The sequence below is a fragment of the Mustela lutreola genome, chromosome 2 (genome assembly GCF_030435805.1).
Source record: "Mustela lutreola isolate mMusLut2 chromosome 2, mMusLut2.pri, whole genome shotgun sequence".
NCBI lineage: Eukaryota > Metazoa > Chordata > Mammalia > Carnivora > Mustelidae > Mustela > Mustela lutreola.
The window spans coordinates 55838579-55862819 of NC_081291.1; the positions used below are offsets into that span (position 1 = coordinate 55838579).

Here is a 24241-nt window from a genome sequence, read left to right on the forward strand (position 1 = left end):
CTGTACCAGGTTCATGTGCCCAACCTCATGGCATCCTCACCAGATCCTGTGGAGCTGGGAAGACACCTGGGACAGCTGAGGAGACCAGACTCAGAGAGGGGAGGGGTGGTCCCAAGGTCACAGCTTGTGTAGGGCAGAGTCTGGGTCTGAACCACCCTCTCCATCACTGCCTGCCTCTCAAGGCTGCTTGTTCTGCCTTAGGGTTGTAGCATGTACATTCCTCAGTTTCCCCTGAATTTGAGCCCTGTGCCTTGGCAGGGAGGCCACCAGCTGCAGTGGAAGGAGCCTGAGATTTCGGGCCTGCCTTCTAATCTGGGCTCCACTGTTGTTCACCATGTGACCTTGGGTGTGTTGTGCAGACCCAGAGCCTCAGAGGTTCCCCAGGGCCAAGTGCAGAGAACTCAGCCTCAGTTTTCCTATCTGTGAAATGGGTTTGCCCATTAGAGTGCCCCTTCCCTTCTATCAGATTGCTCAGCAGTAGGCTCGGGGCTGGGGGTAGGGGGGCTCGGTGCCTGTGAGACAAACCAGACAGAAATGGGGAAACTGAAGCTCACGGAGTGTCTCTGTGTCTCTGAGGTCAGAGGCCAGTGGTGGTGACACCCCCTTTTTGTCCTAGGGCCCCTCCCACGACGCAAGTCGGGCAGCCTCAGCGAGGCCAGTGATGCAGATGAGGATCCACCCGAGGCACTCAAAGGAGGCCTGCTGGCAGCCCGGTTCTCACCCGCTGTCCCCAGCATGGACAGCGCTGTGGAGTCCTGGGACAGCTCGGCCACAGAGGGTGGATTTGGGGGCCCAGGTAATGCCTTGGGGCCCCAGGACCAGTGACATGCTCTCTCTGGACACCCCAGCTGCCACACATTGGCAGGGGCTGTTCTCTCTGCCTCATTCTCTCTCCTCCTCTCCCTGCTTCATCCTTCAGGGCCACTTCCAGAAGGCAGACCCCACCCCCACCAAGACCCCAGTGGCCATTCTCAGGGCCCCTCACTGCTCAGAGCATGGAACTCAGGCCTTTGCACATCTTTTGATTGATACCCATAGCCCCGTGGAGTTCCCCACCTTGAGGTTAAGGACCAAGTTGGCCTTACTTTCGTCTTTCTCATTCCTAGCCCCAGTGCTCTGTACACAGCAGGTGCCCAAGCAATGTTTATTGCACCCAGTTGAAGATGGGAAGCTTGAAAGCCCCTTCCCACCCTGTCCCACAAGACCAGCCTTAAGATGGACACATCCAGGCTGCCCTGTGAGGCCATAAGCCCCTCCCCCATGCATGTGGAGACCCATGGGTGGCCTTGAGGTTTGGGGGGCATTTGACCCCAGCAGCTGGCCTTCTGGCCTCTCTAAGGCTCAGCTCAGAGAACTAGTGGAGCAAGGCCTCTAAGTGGCCTTGGGTGGCTCCCAGCACTGGGCCTCACTGGTAGTATATTTGCCTTCCCTGGGTCTCTGCTTCCCCATGTCTTGTCCTTGATCAGCATCTCTTAGCTTACTTCTGGGGCAGGGTCTTGAGAGCTCCCAAAGGCAGGCAGAGAGGAATGGTTTAAATAGTGAACCTCCTCCCCAGGCAGGAGGCAGCCAGGCTAAGCCCAGTGGAGCCGGGACAGGGACTTACTTGGAACCCTGGCCATTAACTCTTCTGCTGGGTAATCAGGAGTTCCAGGGGATTCTGGGGGTAGGGACTAGGTGGCAAGGCACTCAGGGGACTCTGGGTAGTCACGTCAGGCAAGAGTGGGCAAAGACCTATCCAGGGTCATCCAGCACAGCTGGAAAAGGGGCGGGAAGGAAGGTAAGTTACAGACATCTCCCTCTCCACCTGGCAGGCTCCTACACTCCACAGACAGTGGCTCGGGGCGTGACCCCCCAGGAGTGGCGGCCCAGCCGGCTGAGAAGCAGCCCCCCACCCACTGAACCCCGGAGGACGAGCTATACCCCGGCCCCCACGGATGAGAGCTTCCCCGAGGAGGAGGAAGAGGACTGGGAGCCACCAACTAGGTCTGTGGTGGGAAGGCCATGAGGGATGAGGCAGTCATGGTCTCCTGGCTCAGTTGGGTTGACGGTCCCTTTGCCACAGTGGTGGGGACAGCAGAGAGTCTTGTCTGGCTCCCGAGGAGGGGCACCTCTCAGGAGAGCAGAGGGGACATCAGGCAGTGTTGCCTTGGCCAGGCTGAGATGGGGATGAGGGTGCCCTAGGGAGAGGGCACAGCAGTGGCAAAGGCATGGAAGGTGTTTGCCTTTCCAGAGTCTGGTGATCTCCTATTCTCAGATGAGCAGCTCAGAACTTGAACCCGACCCTTTAGACTTAGCCCAGATGGCTTGATGGCCTCCTGCAAAGGCCCTTGGGTTCCAAACACTCGCCCTGGCCATGGATGTGGTTTGGTAGCATTGGCTTTGAGGGACACCGCATGACCCCCAGAGGTGACTCCTGCCAAGAGCAGGCCCTATGGAGAAACATTGTTTCTCATCCAGCCCCAGCCACCCGTCCTGTGCCTGTGCTTTGGATCGGGTACTTCCTTCAGCCTCTAGTGACTTTCCCTTTCTCTTCCTGGCCAAGGCCTCTGCAGCCTTGGAAACCCAGCTTATGTTCCCCTGCCTGCAGGAGGCTCCCCTCACTTTCCCAAGCACAAGGCATCCCTCCCTCCGTTGGCCCCCAACCGCTCCTGTGAGCCTCCTCCTGGCACTGGCTGCCTTGTGTGCACCTGGTTAATGACCTGGCTGTTGTCCCTTCTGGGTAGGGCTCCTAGCTGGGTGCCTGGCCCCCAGTGGGTACGGCTGCACGCTTTGTGACCGAATTGCCCGCATCTTGAAAACGGGAGAACAGGGGCTACACCTTATTCACCGCTGTAGCCCTGGGCCCTGCAGAACCCTGGCCCAGGGAATGTTTGTGGGATTGGTTTGAATGGAGAGAATAGCCTTCAGCCTTTGTCTTCTCATTTTTAAAATGGGAAGGACGGGAGGCAACCATGGTACCTCATCCTCCCTGAGTCCCCTTAGGAGAGAAAAGCTCACGGGCCTTAATAAGAAAGTGCTTTGTAAACCCATCCTTTATAAGTGGCTGGGACTTTGTAAGTGGCAAGTGGTTTTGTGAACTAGGAAGCATGCCAGTGTGACTTGTTACCATTCTAACAAGCCTCGATTTTAGAGCTGATGATGGGCTTGTAACAGTGGAAGTCGTGGGGTGGCCTGGACCCTTCCCCAAGCCCAGATACACCATCCTCTCCATCCATCTGTGTCCTCGCTGGTTCCAGCTCTGTCCCTGTCACTGTGCTATAATGCCGTGTGTCTGGGTGGGGCCAGGGCCCGTCCTCTGGGGCTACACCATGGATCTCCTCTCTGTCTGTCTGTCTGTCTGTCCGTCCGTCTGTCTCTCTTCCCAGGCGTCCTGTGTCACCGCTCTCCACCCCGTCTCATCTGCCCCTGTTCTAACTGGCCACCGACAGTCCTGGTCGCCCCTAACTGCGTCTTCTTCCCCCCATCCCGTGTCACCAACCACTGCCCTGGGGCCCCAGCACTGCCACCGAGGACGCCTGCCCGCCTGCCTGCCCGCCCGCCCGCCCGCCCACCCTAAGGCCCTTCGAGCCCAACGCTGGGCCCCGGGGCCCCGAAGACTCCTCAGGCCCCAACCCGCCTGCTCGCCCACCTGCCCACCGGGAGTTGACCCTCTCTGGTTCCTACGTTACAGCCCAGCCCCCGGCCCTGCCCGTGAGGAGGGCTTCTGGCGCATGTTTGGGGAAGCGCTCGAAGACCTGGAGTCATGTGGTCAGTCAGAGCTGCTGAGGGAACTGGAGGTAGGGCCACCTACCCCGCAGACGTTCCTGGGGAACCCCCGTGCATGGACACTACTGATGCGCGTGCCTTTGGAAACAAGCATGTTGATGGGATCCTGCCCGTGCGTGGTGTGCACCACACACTCACTTCGCGCCCTCCGTGTACAGGTGTCTTCACACACATGCAGGCTGTGCATGGACACATACAGAGGTGTGATGGAGAGCACTGGCATGGCGCATGGAGGTGTGTGCACATGCAGACGCGTGTGCAGCAGGGGCATGCGTGTGTGCGTGCATGTGAGCATGCTCGTGTATGCACAGATGCGGAGGGTATTTTCACAGCAGATGTGTGTGAGCGCACGTTTGGATGCCGAGGGGCGGTTTTCGAGTCTGTGTGCAGGTACGGCCTGGGGATGTGGTGGTGGGCATGCCCTGTGGGAGCACGTGGATGTCAGCGTCAGGGACAGCATAGGGGATGAGGGCTTGGGGGAACTGAGAAGTGAATACAGCTTTGTGCGGGGTCAGCACGGCCCATGGTGGAACAGGCTGCCCGGGAAGGTCTAGGAAGGATCCCGCTGGGTCATTTCAGAAACTCCTTCATGCTCTGAGAACATTAATTTAAACTTTCACTTTATCTGTACTTTTGCCCCTTTAATCGTTGATTTTTTTCCTCCATTGGTCTTACAAATCACTATGCTCCTCGAAGAACTGATTTTGGGCTTTGTTAATTCTCTCATGAGTTTCGTAGTTTTCTGTCTTACTCATTTCTGTGTTTAGCTTCTTCTTCATTTGTGTTTACTATGTTTTCTACCATTGTGCATCCTAAGCTATGATTTTACCCACAGACACTGCTTTGGCTGGATTCCACAAATTTTGATTGTGATGCTTTTATGGATCATTCAATTCCAAATATTTCAAAAAAATTTTATTATGATTTTAGTTAAGCCCTTGAATGACACAGAAGTGGAGTGTTTTGTTTTTTATTTTTTATTTTATTTATTTTTTAAAAAAGATTTTATTTATTTATTTAACAGACAGATCACAAGTAGGCAGAGAGGCAGGCAGAGAGAGGAAGGGAAGCAGGCTCCCCGCTGATCAGAAAGCCCCATGCGGGGCTTGATCCCAGGACCCTAGGACCACGACCCGAGCCCAAAGGCAGAAGCTTTAACCCACTGAGCCACCCAGGCACCCCGAGTTTTGTTTTTTAAATCCAAATTTTAAAACCAATTCATATTGGGTTTTAGTTCATATGTACTATGGCCAGAGAATGTGTTCCATATGCTTTGAATTCTTTGGCATTTGTTGAGACTTATTTGTGGCCCAGTATGTGATCAGTTTTAGTAAACATTTCATGTATGCCTACAAAACAATGCAAATTCCCTTTTGTTGGGTGTAGGGTTTTCTGTAGATCAAGATTGTTCATAGACTTGTTCAAATCACCATTCTTATGAAATGTTATATGGTTTATTTATCTTTTTTTTATTGTTGTTGATGGCATTATAAAATTATCATGAGTGGAGATTCAGCAAGTTCTTGACATTTTGTCATTTTTGTTTTCTGTCCTTTGAGGTTATATTGCTAGTTTCATATAAATTAATGCTTGCTGGAACTTTTTGGTGAATTTTTCTCTTTATTATTCATCAGTATCTCTATCCCTATGTACTTTCCACTTTAAATTCCATTTTCCCCCATAACAATATGGTTCCACCAGATTTATTTTATTAATATTTCCTGTCTTTTTTCCAATTTGTTTTCAAAATTACTGTTACTAAGTATGTACATTTATCATTTTAAACATATCTGTTTCATGCTGTATGTAGCTGATTTTTCCCCCAATCCAAGAACCTTTCTTTTTTTAAAGGTTAGTTCATTTATATTTATTATGATTACTAATATAATTAAACTTAATTCCAGCATCCAATTTATTCTTTCTATGTATCCCACTTTCTCTGTATTTCTAATCTACTATTTTTCCTTTTCTAGCATTGATAAATTTCTTATTCCTCTTTACTCTCTCCACCACCAAAACAGTCATTTTTATAATTTTTATTCTTTTAGTGATTATCCTTAATTCATTTATTTTAATAATCAATTTTTAAATTTAAAATATTTTATTATTACAGAAGCCATATATGTGGATGGTGCAAAATTAGATAAATGAGATAAAATCAAAACTAAAATAAGCAAAATAAAATATAAGAACACAACGTTCCCACCACACATAGATCGTGACTGTTAATGCTTCAGTGAGAGTCTGTGTATTTTTAGAATAGTGAAACCATGATGTACACACTACAGCTACTCCATTTCTTTCCATACAGAGAAATAACTATCTAATATGTTTTCATCTCTTTTAATACCAAGGTCATATGTAGATTTTCACAGTTGACCCCAAATTTCCCTTTATACCTGGTCTGGCTAAACCAGCGCCCAGTCCATGCTTGGCACCTTGTTATTATGCCTTTTCAGTCTCTCTTAATTTTAGTCCAGCACCTTCTTAATGATGCTAATTTGAAAATTTTGTTTATTAAGATAAAATTCACATAACTTAAAATTTACCATGTTAAAGTGTAAATTGAATATTAAAAGTAAAAAGAATGAATTAAGAAGAATCACGAATACCGGCTATTCACGATGTTGCATTTACACAACCAGAACATTTCTGACATCCCCAAAAGAAACCCCACATGTCCCAGCCACTGTCTGCTTTTTTGTCTCTATGGATTTGCCTGTTCTGGATATTTCTTATAAATGAGGTCATGCAGTATGTGGCCTTTCATGTCTGACTTTTTTCATTTAGCTTGATGTTGTAGAACATATAAGTTCTTCATGCTTTTTATGGCCAAATAATATTCCATTCTATGGACAGACTAACTTTTTGGAAAGATCAGGTGCATTTGACTTTTTCTAGCGAAGTCGAGTCAATGCCTTTGCGCCCTCTCCTTAATGAGACAGGGCCTGTAGAATGCTCCCCTTTCCCTCTAAACTCTCTCCTCTTGTCTCCCTGCTTGTTTATAAATTGCTCACCTAGTTCATGTGGGGTTCTAGTCAGTACTCATTCCGGTTGAAGGCAATTAACTTCTTTGCTCACTGTTGCTTCTTGCATTCTTCTTGCTTCTGAGTTCATCCTTTAAGATCTTTAAATGAGACTCTTGGAGTGGTAAACTCTTTGCGGTTTCATATGTGATTTTATCTTATTTATTTTTGTGATGAGCAAGGTAACAGAGTGGTTAAGATCCTTGACTTTGAAACCAGATTCTGATTTCAAATCATAATATCTCTTAGCCTGGGTTTTCTTACCTATACAATGGACCCCCGCCCCCCTGCTACCGCCGCCAAAATGGTATTTGCCTGTCTGGTAGTATCGCAGAGAACAAAATGGGTTCTGTGTGTATAGTGAGTAGAACTGAGCTCAGAAGAGAGTAAGCGTTACTCATTCAGGGCCAACAATTAGTATTCTGATTGTGGGTGTGATCGAGGATCCCCTCCCCCGCCCATGCTCAGACCAAGAGCCCAGGAGACCATAGACCCTGTCTATGCTGTGCACCGCTGGGACTTTGAAGGCCGACACAGAGTAGTTGTCCACAGATTCTGACTGCAAACAGCAGGCAAACAGGCATCGCCATGAAGGATTGTGTATCCGCAGGCATCCATCATGACGGGCACGGTGCAGAGTGTGGCCCTCGAGGGCAGACCCAGCCACCAGCCCTGGCGGAGGGGCCAGGAGGTACAAGCGTCCCCTGAAGAGATGCAGGAGCTGTTGCTGCCGACACCCTTAGAGATGCACAAGGTGGGCGCTGGGGCTGGGCACGGGGTGTACATATATACACCACTTCCTTAAAGGAGAAGCCGGCCTCCCTTGCCATCTGTAGGTTACTACATAGAAAAATGGAGAAGAAACCTCTCCACCGGTAGCCCTTAGAAGGCTCAGAGCTTCTTGGTAAATTTGAGAGATGAGCAAGTGTTAGAGGGGTGGAAACCTGTCAATACCCCACGGAGACATTCTCCTGAGGGAAGGGAGAGGACTGAAGAAGAACTGAGAAGGAACCCCTTCCCCAGGTTACCCACTGTGACTGGTGCCGGGAACTGAAGGGTGTGTGCCATGGAGAACGGCAGGGAGCGCAGCTGGGCTGGGGGCTTGGTGTGGGTTCCACTCCAAGGGATTTGGGCTGCTGTGGGGAGCTGGGGCAAAGGTCAGATCTCCAGGGAATTCCTCTTCCTTCTGCTCCCAGGTGACCCTACACAAGGACCCCTTGCGGAATGACTTTGGTTTTAGCGTCTCTGATGGCCTCCTGGAGAAGGGTGTCTATGTCCACACTGTGCGCCCTGATGGGCCAGCCCAACGTGGTGGCCTCCGGCCCTTTGACAGGGTCCTTCAGGTAATGCTGGGCTGAGGGCACCATAGATAGTGTGACCTTTCCTTGCCTCCAGTGGAAGGAGCCCCACTTCTACCCTGGCTGAGTGGCCTTAGGCAGGTCACCTTTTCTCCCTGAGCCCCAGCTTCCTCCTACGTGAAGGGAATGACAACACTCCTATAGTCAGGTCAGGCTCTGTTACACTGCAATAACAGCCAGCCCCGAATCTTAGTGTCTTAACACACAAACATTTATTTGTCCACTGGGGGCCGGCATGGGCTTGCTCCACCAGGCTGGTGGGGGGCTCTGCCCTCTGGCAAATGCCTTCCACCACCTGACATGGTAATGGAGACTGGAAAATCACCCGTGGGTTTTTTTCCTGCCTTCACCTAGAAGCAACACCCACCACTCCCTTTCACAGCCTATTGGCCAGAACCGGTCACATGGCCCTGCTAATGGCAAGGGAGCCTGGGAAATGCACGTGAGCAGAAGGAAAGCTCTGGAACTGCACTGGTCCCACCACCCGGCGGTGTTTTTCCTATGCTCCAGCTGCTTTTGTTCCCCTGGTGTGATTTCTGCTGTGTTGGTGCTACATTTACCGAATATGGTTCCTTTATGGTGGCAGAGGCTTTCCGACTTGGATTTATTTTGAAAGGAAGCTTTTCGTGTCATTAGGAATGAAAAACCAGCACTCCTTGCTTGACATAGAAGGTCACTGTGAAATAAAAAGTCAAAGAAGCAAAGCAACGTCACCAGTTCTAGGCAGGAAGCTGAGTGTGTGTTCTGCTCTTCCATGTTGAAAAAGGGAGAGGAGTGGTGTTAGAGGAGTAGGAAGGATGTCCTGGCGCCCCCTTTGGGGTTTCTCTTTGATAAAACCTAACCAGAGGGATTGAGAGAGTGCTCAATGAAGGAGGACTTCTCTCTGTGTGTTCTAGATGGACCCTGTATCTGGGCTGGGCCCAGGCCCACCCTTGAGGACACCTCATGATTCCTACCTACTTCAGCCTGGGCTCCGCTGATGCCATCTGTCCCCTTGGCTGTGTTCCCCACAGGTCAACCACGTTCGCACGCGGGACTTTGACTGCTGCCTGGCTGTGCCGCTCCTGGCGGAGGCAGGCGACGTCCTAGCACTGGTCATCAGCCGCAACCCTCTGGCACAGAGCAGCCGAGCCCCACGAGCACCGGGCCCCAGCAGCCCCCGGATGCTCTGAAGTCAGCACATGGTCTGGACACCCCAGGGGCTGCTGGAGTAGATCCTGGCCGCCAGACCTGTAACTGGGCTGGAGACCTGGCCGCTCACTCATCCATCTGTTCATCTGGCAGGCTCTGAGCCACGGACGGAATCTGTCTCTCTTCTCCGGTTCTGCGGTCCCTGCCCCAGTTGGAGTGACATCTAGGTCTTTCTCCATGTTGGGACTCCCAGGATGCCCAGAGGAGCCCCACTCAGTAGGAGTTGAAAAAGGCTGCTCAGCTGGGAGAAGAGGAGCCTAGGAGCTAGGGAGCCCAGCTCATTGGGAGTGTTTTCTCCCAGCAGAGCTGTATAGTTGCAGAGGAGGAGTGAGCTCCCTGTCACAGAGGTGAGCAAGTTGGAACTTGATATCCCCGGTGCAATCACGGACTGAGGTGTGAGGCGTCTGGGCAATGGGTCCACACATGCTCAGGTAGTTAGTTGCCCCACAGGGGGAGCATTTAGGGTGTGGCTGGGGGGGCAATTTTTCTGGACAGCCTCCCACCAAGAGGGATGCCACTCAGAGTGGGAGCCTAGCCCCTTCCCTTCTCCAGAATTCTGGTGTTTGGGGTTTGCTGGCTTCCCCACTTAAGAGGCTCTTGAGCTGGGGTGACTGAATTCCAGGAATCATCAGCTTATTGATTCTGAAAGTGAGTGATTCATTTCCACCTCTCTGGTCTGAAGCCTCCAGGATTTGAGACCTGCAGTTCTTCGCCCTTTGGGCCAGCTTGGTGTCAGGCTTTGGGCTCTCAGCCCCTCCTGCTTTTGTTGGAGGTGTAGGCACAGATCTATATAAATATACCCCTCTCAGGCCAGGCCCCTCGCGATCTGAGGGAGTCATCTGGGACAAAAGACCTAGGAGTTTTTATTCACCTGCCATTTCAGTGGAGATGGGAAGACCATAGAGGTATCACATGGAAGATGACATATGTCCTCTCCAATCTTCAATCCCATGAAGGAGGAGAGACGCAGAGAGGGAGGCCCAGAGGCAAAGGTAGGCAGGTAGGAGAGAGGTGAGCCATTCTCACGCCCAAAGGTGACAGTGTCCAAAGGGGCCATTTAAGAAGTTTATTCCCACTTGAAATCTGGAACACCAGCATTCCTTAAAGTCATTGTCCTCCTTTTCCACAGACCAGAAACCTTTTTGATTTTGAGAAGGGCAGAGGCCTGCACCTGGTGGTCTGGGCTGCAGCCCCAGAGATGGAAGTGGGCAGTCTGGATCCCCAGGTCAGGTCTGGGGATTTGCTTTGCTCTGAATGGGGGTCTCAGGAAAATGGGGCATCAACTCCCATCTGCATCCTCCATGCTGTGGAGTCAAGAGGCTTGTTCTTTTTGCTCTGGGTTGCAGCTTGCTCGCTCTGTGACCCCTCCCCCTTGGTATGACCCTCTCTGGACAATCTAGGGGAGGATAGTCTCTGAGCAGGTACGGGCCTCCCTGTCACGGCCGGAACCATGCCCACAGGGCACCCTGCCCACTCTCTGCCCAAGGGCCTGCATTCCCTTGTCTTCTCCCTCCACTTCCCCGCTCCCTGCCTTCCCTGGGGAGCCTTCCATGCCAGGGCTGGACTGCCCATTGCCTCTGCTATTGTGGATTCCTGTGTAAACACCCGCCCCGGGGTGAAAGGGCACTGCCTTCCTCCCCAGCATAGGGGCACCGAACAAAAGCCAAGGGCCCTCAGCTTGGGGGCCACAGAGACATGGCCACTGGAAGCTGCAGCTGTGTGAGCTTGGGCAAGTTGCCCAGCCTCTCTGGGCCTCTGGCAAGGGATGGGGCTGGACAGTCCACACTCCCAGGGCCTCTCAGCTCAGGAGAACTGCGTTCGACTGCGGGTGAGGGAAGCAGTAGCCCCCCCCCCCCCCGACTGGTGGCCCCCTGCCTCCTCGGGCTGAGGCCTCTGCCATCCCCCCTGATGTATGCAACCAGGCCACCAGTGGCCCCTGGCGTGGCCAGCCTTCTCATATGCAATATTTCCTCTGGCTTCTCATGGGGACCATTGATCCCAGACTTGACATGCCCCGATGCCCGTCCCCGTTGAGCATCCTGCCTGCCTATGCATTTTGGGTACAGCTCCTGTGACCTTCCCCTTCCACCCCCAAAAGCTGTATTTTTCTCTGGCTGAGATTAGAGCATATTCCTTGTAAAGTATTTTTCTACATGGGGTTTTCTTAGGGCTCTCGGGAAGCACATGCCAAGGGGCTGCATTGCCAAGGCCATTTGGGGTCTGGGGCCCGTGTATAAATCTGTTCTGCAGGGGCTGCAGGGACTTAGGAGCTGGGGGTGGGTGAGGTGCTGTTGGAATGGTTTTTTTTTTAATAAAATTATTTAAATGCAACTAGATTGTGGTGTCTGTTTTTGTTTGTTTTGTTTTTTTAAAATCATAGGCTGGCCATAGTCAGCTTTGGTTTAGAGGTGATGACATCTTCCCTGCTTTTAATTCATTCATCCATTCTGTAGGTCTCCTTGGGCTCTGCATCATTCCAGCCCCTGGGAAAACGAAAACAACATGAACACGGCAGATGAGGCCCTGTCCACATGGGGCTTAGATTTTAATGGCAGACAGTGAACGAGGCAGCAAATTGTAAAGGATTATTTCAGGAGGTAGAGAGTGCAGTGAAGAAAAAAACAACCCAAAAAACCCAGTCATGGGCATAGAGAAGAGGGTGGGGGTTGGCGAGAGCTGTAGCTCAGGGGTCAGGAAGGACTTTTCTGAGTGATATTTGGGGTGAGACCTTAATGACAGGAGTCTCCTGTGGAGACCAGGAAGAACTGTCCCAGGCAGAGGGCACAGCCACGTGCAAGGGCTCTGAGGTGGGAATGAACTTGGTGGGTTCCAGAAGAGAAAGGGGACCCAGAAGCAGAGTGGGGAGACCAGGTGGGAGGTGTGCAGGGCCCAATGGGAAGGGTTTCGGTGGGGACTGTGGGTTTTATTCTGTCTGCAGGGCGAAGCCAAGGAGGCAAGTGGGTGGCAGGTCTGCTATACGCAGCCCCTTTGGCTTGGGTATGGCCCTGTCTTCATAGGACAGCTGGGGCATGATAAACCCTGAGGTCACGGCCAGACCTCATCCGGGAACCACAGCTGAGTGTGGACTGAGGAAGAGCTTCTTCCCATCAACTATGCAGGATGAAGTGAGCGCCCCATCTCCAGAGGTGTGCTAGGTTAGCTGAACCACACTGAGTGCAATGATGCCTTTGGGCTAGGGAAGCCAAAATCGATTTGCACACAGGGCACGGCTCCTCCTCCTAGAGCTGGGCGATAGCTTCAGGCCCTTTCAAAACAGGAGGGAGGTGTGGTCAGGTGGTTCCCTGGAGAGACGGTCTGGCCCTACACACCAGCTGCATGCAGGCATGTTCCTGCATGCTTTTTTGAGAATACTCTGGACCCTCCGCCTTTGGAGGTGGCTCTGTTATCATCCCAATGTTCCAGGTGATGAGAGTAGGCACAGAGGTTAAGTAACTTGCCGTGAGTCACAGGGAGTCAAGGATGGAGCTACAGTTTGACAAAATTTTTAAGGCCAAGGCACATCAGGAGGAGGAAGGTGGACAGAGTCCATCAGAAAGGCCAACAGCCAGCAAAAGAGCTGGGGGAGGGGTATATTATTCTAACACCATCTATAAATAATGAGTTACTGGGAGATCTTTTTTTTGGTCATTCAGGAAGTTGGGGAAAGGACCCAGCAGGCTTCCCTGAAGGTGCCCACACTCATCAGTAAAATCACCTGCCCTCTGACCCCCCTGAGGCTGAGCCCTAGTCTGTAACAATGGGCTGGGTACATGATTCCCAAAGCAGAGGACATCTGAGCCAACCACTTATTTTCTGGGGTCCTGAGTGTCCTCCCTCCTGACAGCCTCATCAAAAGGAATGCACACGTGTTGGATTTTAAAAAGGAAATGTTTATTTTCATGTTATAAGGTGATTACAAACTCCTCTAAAAAAAAGCAAAGATGAATTTAAAATATCGATATACATATTTATCTGAAAAGCAAAAGAGGAAAAAGGAAAGCCCTGCAAAATACAGGGATTCATATCATAAAACATTTATACACAAAAGCTTGTATACTGCAAGACTGAATTACACATCAAGGATCTTATTCAGATACAAATGTTCCTCCTCAGAAGAGTCTCGTTGGTTGTTTTTTTTTTATTTTTTTTTACAAAAGTTTAAAATATCTTAAAAATATTTTGAAGTTTTAAAAAAAAGTCCTGATGAGCCAGACGTATTTCTGGAAGGAGGCAAGACCCACGTTCTCAGCTTTCTCTTGTGCTAAATACAGAGTCACAGTTGCTAGGGATTCGAAAATTAATTGGGGGTGGGGAGGAGGAGAAAGAAAGAAATGGAGCCAACATCTCAGTTTGAAGCCGGATATATAATAAGATGCTCCATCCCTCGGGGAACTGTCAGAACATGTCTGTAGTGACACCCACAGAAGAACAATGAAGCACAGCTTCCTATTAAAACAAGAGCATTCTGAGGGCCAGGCATTAACAGGGTACTGGGGGTGAGGGAAATGTGGTTCTCTGGCTTCCAGGGTGTTCCCGCCCCTCTCTGAGTTTGGTATTTGGGATGTGGTTTGGTTCATGCTTGTTGAATTTGTGCACAGTGCTATTTACAGGATCCACATGGACAGCCCAGCCTGGGGCTGCCTGACACTGGGTCTCAGGGGCAGATGCAAGCTCATGGGACCTCGGTGGTTCTCTCGGATCCTTCCTGGCCTGTGTCTGAGGCTTGGGGGAAGGGAGGCACCTCTGCCTTAAGCACTGGCTGCCCAGAGCATTGCCCCATTCAGAAGAGCAGTGTTGGGGAGATGCTGGTTGGGCTCTGGACCTCTGTGTGGTGGCAGCTGGGAAACACAGATCACCCCGTGCTAGGCTGAGGTTGGCTAACTCCCCTCGTGCTTCAGCACCTTCTCTGAGGGGGGTGCACTGGGCATCTGGAGTGAGAATGAGGGCACAGAGGTCCAGAGGGGACTGTGTATCGCCCAGAAATCCTCCAGGACCACTTCTTGCTGCCTGGGAATGTCATGCATGGCCTCAGGCTCAATCTTGCCTAAGGGATTCTGCCTCCTGTACACCCACTGGGTGGCTTCACTGGGTCTCCGTTTCCTCACATGCAATCGGGATCTCAATTCCTAGCTTCAAGGGCTGTTGGGTGCAGAGCCAGGGTGAAAGGGTGCTGCCTCTCCTGCTGGATGGCGGGCGGCCACCTCTCCCACAGAGCCACAGTGGGAGGTCTGGGTGGCCCGAGGATGGTGAGAGGGTGGGGGGTGCTGCTCTCCTCGTCCCTGAATGCTGGGGGACAGAGCTCTTTCCTTTTTCATAAAGGCTCGTCTTTGGTCTTCAGGGAGAACACTGGGGAGCTGCACTCACCACTCGCCACACCTCCCCCTCCTTGGAGAACCTGCCACTGGAACTGACTGCAGACAGTCTGGTTCCAGTCCCTACTCACTGTGCCTTGTCTCTTGCTCACTCTGGGCCTCATTTCCCCCATTTTACAAGGGTGCCAACTGGGGTGACACTGCTCACGCAGGGCGGTCCACTGGAGGGACCGACACGGCCCCTGCCAGGCTCAATGAACCACCTCCCTGGGTGAGATTTATCCAGAGCCCCTTCCCCATTCCTGCATCCTCAAAAAGGCCTTTAACCATCTCCCTTGCATCGCCTTCTCAGAGCAGGCCAAGACTGCGCTACATGGGGGCACCGGGATTTCTGACCCATCCCAAGGCAGAGAGTGGGCGGAACACCTGTTCTCCAGAGACAGGAGGACCAGAGTCATGAGCTCCAATGACAAGTTTCCTTTATGTGGAGACATATAAAAGTCACGCATCATTACACCTTGTACTCACAGAGCCAAGTTCTGCAGATACACAAGGGCTAGGGGAGTAGACAAGAGGGGCCAATTGGAGACAGGTGCACTGGGAGATTGTCAAGGAACGGGCTTGGGGAAAGTGGCTGACCTTCCTTCCAGGCGGGGCCTGGGGACTTGGTCTGTATGTATCTTTGGTCTAGAATTTGGTCTTCGAATCTTGGAAGAGGCCTTTCTCAGGCCATTTCCAGAATGTTGCAATTTGCCTACCAACCCAAAATACTGGAGCTTTTCACCGGAGGAGAGATGTTGTAGCCTGAAATGACCACAAATGCCTGGGCAGCCAGAGCTTGCCAAGCCCCCCAGATCCCCACACATCACCTGTCCCCAATCGTCGACAGTGGTTAGTTTACTAAGTTCCATGAGACAAAGGAAAAAAGGTCACATTGCTACTCAGTAAAATTAGGAAACAACAACAAAAATCAAATCAGACACAGCGGCAACCATAAATACATAGAAAAACAGGAACACAGAATTGTTAACAGTTTGGAATAGAACTGGGTGTTGTTTGGCAGAGTATATGCTTTGGAAACAGTGAAATGTGAATGCTTGCCAAAGAGAAAAGGTTCAGGACTTCCTCTGCCCCTTGGGACGGGGGACACTGGAGGCTCCTCCCCTCCCGAATCTGGGGAGAGGGTTCCGGGAGTCAGAGAACCCAAACCTGAGCTGGACTTCACTCCCCACACTCCACGAGGCAGTCACCGTAGTTTGTGCGTGACAATGTTTCGGTTTAAGTTTAGACTCTGAACTTGAAAGTGACAGTTCAAATGGCACAGTTTAGGTCCAAATGGGGGCTTCAGGGGAGACGTGTCCGTCTCAGCATTTTAAAGGTGCAGTACCTCCTCTCCTGGTTCAGAGAGGGATGCCACTCTCAATAGGGCTCTTGGTCAAACCAGATCTGGGGTGCTGGCCCCCCGAACAATCCCGTCTTTCTAGAAAATGCTCCCTCACCTCCTCTCCTCGCTGCCCCCAGAGTGCGCTTCTAACACGGGCTACTGCAGGAGTCATGATGTGAAGAGCTGTGCCATCTCCCAAGTCAACACCAAGGGCCGCTCTTGTGCCTGAATGCGGAGGAGGGTTTGGGAGCACTTTGCCCGGATCCAAGATTCAGGGAGTCTCCAAAAGCACTCTTGGCACTCCCAGCTAGGAGATGGGGCAGCCCTGGGCGGGCTGCTTGTCAGGAGTCTCCCAGCCTCTGGGAGATGAGGACTGAGCTGAGGGGGGAGAGATGAGGAAAGAAAAGCAGCCCTCCCTGACACCAGGCCTCTCTGAATGCCTGGGTCCACACCCTTTGGTCCACTGGCTCACCCCTCGTCCCTCACCGAATACATCATGCTTCTCTCCTACACGCAGCTGCGAAAGGTGTCAGCTGGGGAACGGCCAGAACCTGAAAGAACCCCATTAAAATGCAACAGACCCATCAGTGTGAGGTCTGGAGCCCCGAGACCGCTGGCTCCCGCTGGGCTGGTCTTAGACCTCTACCAGGATGCTCTGGGCAGCAGCCGAGCGGTCAGCCTCCTGAAGGCTCCTGAATGTCCGGGTGTCAGCCTCACCAGCCCTCTTGGGGGCTCTGGCCGCTCCCCATTGGACAAATGGTCCTGACACTCCCTCTGACAGTCCTTCTGAGTATCCACTCTCGATCTCAAAGTATTAGGTGGGATTTTGCTCCTGGTGCAGCAGTTTCTAGAGAATCTGACTCTCTGTATGGCCCCATCTGTCTGCTTTAAGTCAGTTCCTTCATCTGAGGGGTTGATTCATTATTTTAGCATCTCTCTTCTTCGCTAAGACAAACGTAATGAAGCATCTTCTTGTGGCCCTTCTTCCTCTAGCCCCTCTGGGTCTGGCCAGCTCAAGGGGCCTCCCCCTCCCCAGCTGTATGCTTCTATTTGAACCAGCTCAGGAATTTACTACACCTTTAAAAATGGGGCTACTGTCCAGGAAAATTCCACCCTGTGTTTCTGGGGGCAGAACTTTCTGCCAGCTACGCAAGCACCGAAGAATTGCTTTTGAAAACGAGATCTATTGCTGGCAAGAAGATCAATTCAAGTGGTAAAAGAGTGTGACAATCTCTAAATGTATATATAATTATATGTTAAAAAAAAATACAAAGAAAAATTTACCAAGTTCCCATAAAATACATCTAATTCAGTATGAAAGCTCTGCCTCGCCCCGGACATCTGCTGGTGGGTTTTCTTTTTGTACAAAATATCTCCAAATCAAAACAAAAATACGCACACGCACAATACCACACCCACACCCACACCCATATGCACACACGCGCGCGCACACATACACACACACAGAGTAACATTTTCTGTGACAATTAAAAAAAACAATCCTAGTGCAAATAGAAAGCTCTGTAAACCTGGTCCTATGAGAATCTAATGTTAGTAAACAGCAGGGAAGCAGCCCGGCCGCCCAATAGCTCACATCATGGTCTCTACTATGATGTGGGTGGGCTTCATGAGAGCGCCATTCACGGCCAGGCGGGAGCTGTAGGGCGTAGCCCCCTCGCGCTCGACGGCCCAGCGGTTGGGTTCCCTTGGGGTCAGCAGGTACTTGAGTCTCTGGAGAAGGAAGGAGACAGAAGCAGAGAGGAAAGTCAGGCAGCCGGCTTCCCCTCTCTGCCCCCTCCCACCTCGGAGTCCCACCTGTGGGTTGTTTGGCCTTGGACAAACTAGTAGACAAACCCTCTCTGGACCCCCCACAACATCCACCGGCAAATGAAGGAGTTGAGCTAAGGTGCTTCTAAGGTCCCTCCGGGCCTTGAATCAGGGCAGAATCCTGTCAGCAGTTTCCTTGGCCAACCCCCTGCTTGCACACCTCAGGGACAGGGACCTCACACCTCCCAGCTCTGACTTCTTTCTCCCATGAAGTTGAAATATGCCTCCTTGTAATTCCCATCCCCTGACTTCTCTGACTTGCAAGGCAGCCCGAGTTTTTGCCATTCGTAGGCCAGAGGCTGGATAGCTGTTTTGAGCCTCATATGGCTCCCACCTTCCCCAAGGAGAAACTCTAAACTCCTTGGCCGCCTGCCAACTGCATTTCCGGCCTTCTTTCACTCGGGTTCCCCCCGCTGCCACCCCCGTGGGTACCCGGTTCTCCCTACTGGGAGCTGGGAGACCACTGCCCATGTCAGAGCTGCATCTTCTGACAAAGACGCAGGAGCCAGAGATCAGACTGTGTGACAATCATCCCATCATTTCTGGGCATGGTGAGTTTTGTCCTCCTCGGCTCATTGCCTGATCATGGACTCAGGGAGGCCAAGACCTTCCCAGGATACTCAGGAAGCCAACAGTGGAATCGGGACTGGAACTCAGAACTCCTGACTCCCAGCTCCTCTCCTGGCAAGTGTCCATTCAGAGACTTTCAGCTGGAAGCAGTTGTGAAGAAGGAGCCGCCTTACTTCCTACTAGGCATTTACATTCCATTTAAGTATATTACCATTTTTTAAGCTGCTTATTAAAAGCTACTGTTATCTACTTGGAAAATCCAGATTGCCATCTGCTCTTAAAAACTTGGAAGATCTGGAAAGCCCAGGGTCACATATTCCCTCTTCCTAACAACAGGCCACAGTGGAGGCCTGGCTGTCTGCCGCAGCTCTGAAATCACCTTCTCCAGGTCCCTCCCAGCCCTGCCTGAGGGCTTCCCTCGCCTGGGTTCCCTGACTGGAAGTCGGGGAACTGGCCTGGAGGTCGCCCAGAAAAAGGGCAAAGGGTGGAAAGGGCAGCCAGAGAGCCGGTTCGGCTTCCTTCCATCACACCGCCTCTCTGCACAGGTGCATGCCCAGAAGACGGGACAAGAAGCAGATGGACCTGGAGTCATCCCAGGACAGAGCTCTGGGTTTGCACCCCCAGCCCAGAGAGACGCTCATGGCGGGAAGCACAGATGGGAGACAGGTCGAGTGGCCCATCGCAAACAGATTGACGGTGGCTCCTATGCCTTTAGGGCAGGGGGCTAGGGTTGTCCACCTGGTTTGTAGGTGCAAGTTTGGGTGGCGGCCTCACCCTCACCCTCCTCCTTCCCCTGCACAAACCCCACTCTCATCAAACCTCTAAACTTGGGATGGGACACTATTTTAAAACTAGGCTTTGAAGGGACACAAGTAAGCGTCAGGTGTCCCCCCTCATCACCCCACGGTTGAAATAATGCGACTGCTGTGGGCACTGATCAATCAGAACAGACATCCAAGACCCTCTGCTGTGCCCCATCACCTCTTTAGTTTCTGGGTAGTAGGGACATTCTGGAAATTCCCACCGAGTGGAGGGCTCAGGGCCATCCCCCAGACCCAGTAGTTCAGGATTTTAACAAATCACAGGGCCTACCAGTATTCTGGCTGAACACTGTGGTCCTTTCTTGTGTCCTCTGAGAAATTACAACGGGTGGATGCTGCAGGAACCCCCCAAGGGCCCCAGAGCTATCCTGGCTCAGACAGATCCCAGCTTCATGGCCTGTTTTCCTCCCAGGCACACCCCCGCCTACTTCCTCTGTCTAGGGCCAGCAGCTCGCAGTCTGCCTGGGCCACCCCTCTCCCCCCCCCCCCCCACCACCTCCAGGCCATTCCCCTGCCCACAAGGAAACTGGCCCAGCCCAAGGGGAGCCAGGGCCCCAGGACATCCTGGCTCCAGATTTTTAAGAGAATAACAATAAAAACAGCCCAGAGCAAAACAGTGTAGTCCTGGAGCTGGCCCAAACCCAAAGGTTAAGGGAGATTCTAAGAAAAGGATTTCTTGGAAAGAGCCCCAGCTTTTGCCATAGGCTGGAATCTGCAGTATTGTTGGGAGACACTTCTGAGGGGTTGGTGGTAACGAGGGGAACTTGGGGTGGGAGATTGGCAGGCACAGGGACCTGGGGGCCTGAGGCTCCATCTCTGGCAGCAGACAGGGCCACAGATGGGGGGAAGGGGACACCAGCATGAGTTGGCTTCAGAGTAAGAGAAGGCCTCTGGGTGGAGGTTCCTTCCTGGCTCCTTGTCTCCTACCATGGCTTTAGTGACATGGCCCTAGGATGAAGCCTGAGCTCCAAGCCTGGCACGCAAACCCATGGTCACCTGTCCAGTGCCATCGCCCACCCCCACCCCCAGAACACGTCACTGCGGCCCAAGGCTGTTACGTGGCATTGCGGCCTTCCACATCTCATTCTCTGCCTGGCAAATTCCTCCTCCTGCCCACAGCCCTGCTCTGAACATCACTGCAGATGTGAACTGCAGATGTGAACTGCTCTTTGGCCCGTCCCACCAATCGCAATCGCTCCGTGGGGCAGGCAAGGGGTGCAGGACCCAGAGAGGGCAGCAATGTGCCCAAGGTCACACAGCAAACCGACAGCCAACAGCCATTAGCTGGCTTTCACCCTCCCAACCGCCCTGCCCTCCCACACCTCCCACATCCGGCCTCGGCCCTTGGGGCTCACCACAAGAAATGGCCCTTCCGTCTGGCAGAGGCGGATGACCATGACCAAGGGGACACACATCATGGAGGACAGAGCCAGACTCCAGCCTAGCCCGATGGCCCAGGTGGGGTACACATAGACTTTGTTGTAGGTCAGGGGGATGTACTTGACGAGGGAGAAGATGAAACATCCCTGTGGAGAGAGAGCACAGTCAGGAGGGATCCGGGGGCAGGGAGCGTCGAGAACCAGGGCAGGCTCCACCAGAGGGTCCTCACACCCTTCTCTACTCTGCTGAGGACCCTCCCCCCACCCCCACCCAGGGCAAATCTGATCGAGTCGCTTCCCTGCTCAGGACCCTTCTGGGACTTCCCAGTGCCTTCAGGATGCTGTCCAAACTCCTCAGCCTGGCCAGCAACATCAGCCAAGAGCCGTGTCCCTTCACCCCTTACCTACCCACTGCCCCTTCCTCCCGTATCCATACTCCAACTGCCCTGAAATCCTTCCAGCTCCTTAAGCCAGGGCCTTAGAACAGGCTGTTCTCGGACTAGATCCCTTCACCCGTCCCCCTCAATTCCTAATTTAGCTCTCGTGGTCCTGCCTTACTTGCCAAGGCCCTGCCCAGAAGTAGTCAGGTGCCCACTCTCTCCCTTCCCAGGAAGGATGTGGTTATTACCTCTTCAGCACACACTCCCCCACCCAACTGAGTCAGTCGTCTTCTCTTACACCTGGGGCAGCTCTAGGCGCTCAATAAATGCTAGCTGCATGGCTCTGAGTCTTTCCTTCCCTCCCCTGCCACCACCCACCACCCACCCATGTCCATCCCTGACCTCCAGACCTAGCCTCCTAGGACCAGGTGGGGATCTGGGCCTTGCCTAGTTGGGTGTCGAGCCCCAAGCCCATGCCAAAGGCCGATGGCTCTCAGCATCCATGAATGGTGGGGTAGAGTGAGCTCTGAGCCCAAAAGCCAAGTCCACATTTCCCTGACAAGAGCACATAAGGCTGGCTGGGAAGGCCCAGGACTTCTGCTTCTAGTCAGAATTCCAGCATCTCCGTGCATAACCCAGGGTTGTCTTAGAGTTATCCACAGTGTAAACACGACTTGAATCTTTACTAGTATCTATTATCTATGGGTTAGATACTAGTATCTATTATCTATGGGTTATCGGGAAAACAATCTAGAGAAATCAGAATTAGCGAGGCGGGAAGGGAGAGCATTAGACTGCAGATGTCTTCCACTAGGCCTCTACTGTATGCCTGGCCCTGTTGTTCCTGTCCCTAAGGGTAAGGTGTAGGTTAGACAAGGAACAGGGTCAGAAAAGCCTGCTCTAGGCTCTCCCAGCACCAGGAAGCTTGGTGCCTGCCCATTCATATTCCTCTTTCCACCAGGGTGACCTTATCCTACCACCTGGGGATGCAGGCTACCTCTGATCTATCCAACTCCTTGGGGAGGAAAAGAGAAGAAACTGATGGTCAGAGTGGTTGAGAGGAGTTTCTCACAAATCAGTGTCAAGTGAGGATAAGAACACGGGCTTTGGGGGCGCCTGGGTGGCTCAGTGGGTTAAAGCCTTTGCCTTCGGCCCAGGTCATGATCCCAGGGACCTGGGATCGAGCCCCACGTCTGGCTCTCTGCTTGGCCGGGAGCCTGCTTCCTCCTCTCTCTCTGTCTGCCTCTCTGCCTACTTGTGATTGCTATCTATCAAATGAATAAATAAAATCTTAAAAAAAAAAAAAAAGAAGAACACAGGCTTTGAACTCAACTCATCTATATCAGTAACTCGCCCATTGTGGTTCCTGGCTGCTATGGTTTCCTGAATTTCGTGGGGAAGATACACACCTCGGATAAGAAGACCACAGCAGCCACTCACCTCCCACTGCAGAGTCCTTGCTTTATGACGTGGTAAACCGGGGCCCTGAGAAGTAAGGGACTTGCTTAAGGTCCACACGGTGAGTTAAGGGCAGTGTGGATTTATTCTGGCCTGGGAGTGGGGTCACTGAGAGGAGGATCCATTCACCTCTCAGCACCTAGTTCCTAAATGCAAGGACCATTTCTGCCATTTGCACTCCCCACGGTATGAGCCAAGAATGGCATGGGAGATGTCTTCCCCTGAGGTTTGCTCCAAAGCTCATGACTAGTTTCAAATAATGACTGGGAAGTAGAGGGCTTCTCTTTGGCCAGAGCCTGAGTGGGAGTTTGAAGCGGGGTGCCTGCATAAGCTCTAAGCTACATTCCAAGACGGCGGGCAACAGAACCCTGGTGGGAAGAGGAACGCGGCATATCACTGCCTTTGGGCCCGGGGCCAGTACGAAGCTTCCTTGTTCTTGGGATAGTCCACAGCATCTCTCGGATGGAACTTCCTCTGACCCCCACCCCACTGTGGAAATACCCCATTTTCAACATCTATGACCTGTCCCCATTTGATACCCCCAAAGGCCCCTCGACTTAATCAGTGACCCAAACTGCGCTCACGGAGTTCTAGAAGGGCTTGGGCAAAGGTTATGTGCTCTCTTGTGGACCCCCTGAATTTCTCAACACGAGCCCATACACCTTCCTCCTTCAGAATGCCTCGCCTTTGCATGTGCTGGTTCCTCTGCCAGGAATGCCCTTCCTTTCTTCTCTTCCTCACCAAGTCTTACTTATCCTTCAAAACTCATCTCAGCGTAGCTTTTGGGAACAGCCTGCGGCCCCACCTCTCCCAGGCAGAGGCATCGCTGGGCTTGTTCTAGGCCAGCACTTAGCAGGTGCTGAGATGGGTTAGCAGGTGAGAACAGCAAGCCCCAAGGAGAAAAGGCTAGCACCCACAGCCGGGCAGGGCAGAACTCACAACACAGAGAACTGGAGTGACCACGGCCCAGCTGTACTTCATCCAGGGACCAGGCCGATAGCCAATCATATCCTCAATACCGTCATAAAGGTTATCGCTGCCTAGGAGAGACAGAGGTAGACAAATGATGACACCAAGTCCAATACTAGCATCTGAATTGCACAGCAAGGGCTCAAGGGCCATTGAGGGGAGGGGAGGTGTCCCTGGGGTCTGCTCTAGGTCCCTGCTACTCGATGCCATGAAGACCCAAGAGTGGCAGACAGACGTTTATCTAAAATTATCTGAAATTCAAATGTAACCAGGCATCCTCTATTTTTCTGGCAAACCTAGACAAACCCCAAATCCTGGTGTGGCCAATTCAAGGTCTCAAGAGGGTTGAAGTGGACCACGCCTGGATCCCAGAGCAGTAAATCATAGGGAGACCCTTGCTAAGCCAAATTCTGTGCTTGTCAAAACATACAGTCACAGCCTGCATCTCCGGCATGGGGAGAATACATATGCGGCTACAATGGTTTTATTTCTGCAGGAAAGGGGCAGCCTGGAGGGGGAAAGGTCCAGACAGGGCCTTCCTGTTCAACTCCAAATGAATTCCCCTGAGAAGTCTCTGTTTTGGCAGCTTCTAAATACAGAGACCCAAAGCAGAGACTTGAGAAAGGATACACAGCAATCTGTACTCACCATATATCCAGGCAATAACAAAACATTCAAAGAATGCAACCCACAGAAGGCATACACCGCTAGCTGCATAGTAGTCAAAGAGTTGAAACACATACATGCCACCCTGGAAGAAAACAACCAGAGAACGTTGTTTTGCTACTTGGTATCCAACTC

At 52.1% G+C, this 24241-nt stretch overlaps 2 protein-coding genes across 7 annotated transcripts in view; one reads left to right on the forward strand and one right to left on the reverse strand.

The window, feature by feature from the left end:
• GRIP2 (glutamate receptor interacting protein 2) overlaps window positions 1-11670 on the forward strand; it is a 92119-nt gene extending 80449 nt beyond the window's left edge. For 3 of the 5 annotated variants that reach the window (XM_059161839.1, XM_059161842.1, XM_059161840.1), the window contains 6 exons: window positions 617-796; window positions 1812-1983; window positions 3671-3776; window positions 7402-7545; window positions 7988-8134; window positions 9163-11670. In XM_059161839.1, the coding sequence (XP_059017822.1) occupies window positions 617-796; window positions 1812-1983; window positions 3671-3776; window positions 7402-7545; window positions 7988-8134; window positions 9163-9321 (908 nt within the window). In that variant the 3' untranslated portion in view covers window positions 9322-11670. Of the gene's footprint in view, window positions 1-616; window positions 797-1811; window positions 1984-3365; window positions 3777-7401; window positions 7546-7987; window positions 8135-9162 lie in introns of those variants that run through there. The other 2 variants (XM_059161844.1, XM_059161843.1) reach the window with 2 other exon arrangements.
• Window positions 11671-13209: 1539 nt separating this feature from the next.
• Window positions 13210-24241, reverse strand: part of SLC6A6 (solute carrier family 6 member 6) — an 82933-nt gene continuing 71901 nt past the window's right edge. For both annotated transcript variants that reach the window (XM_059161846.1, XM_059161845.1), the window contains 4 exons: window positions 24089-24191; window positions 23411-23511; window positions 20610-20780; window positions 13210-17767 (listed from right to left, as the gene is read on the reverse strand). In XM_059161846.1, the coding sequence (XP_059017829.1) occupies window positions 17627-17767; window positions 20610-20780; window positions 23411-23511; window positions 24089-24191 (516 nt within the window). In that variant the 3' untranslated portion in view covers window positions 13210-17626. The remainder of the gene's footprint in view (window positions 17768-20609; window positions 20781-23410; window positions 23512-24088; window positions 24192-24241) is intronic.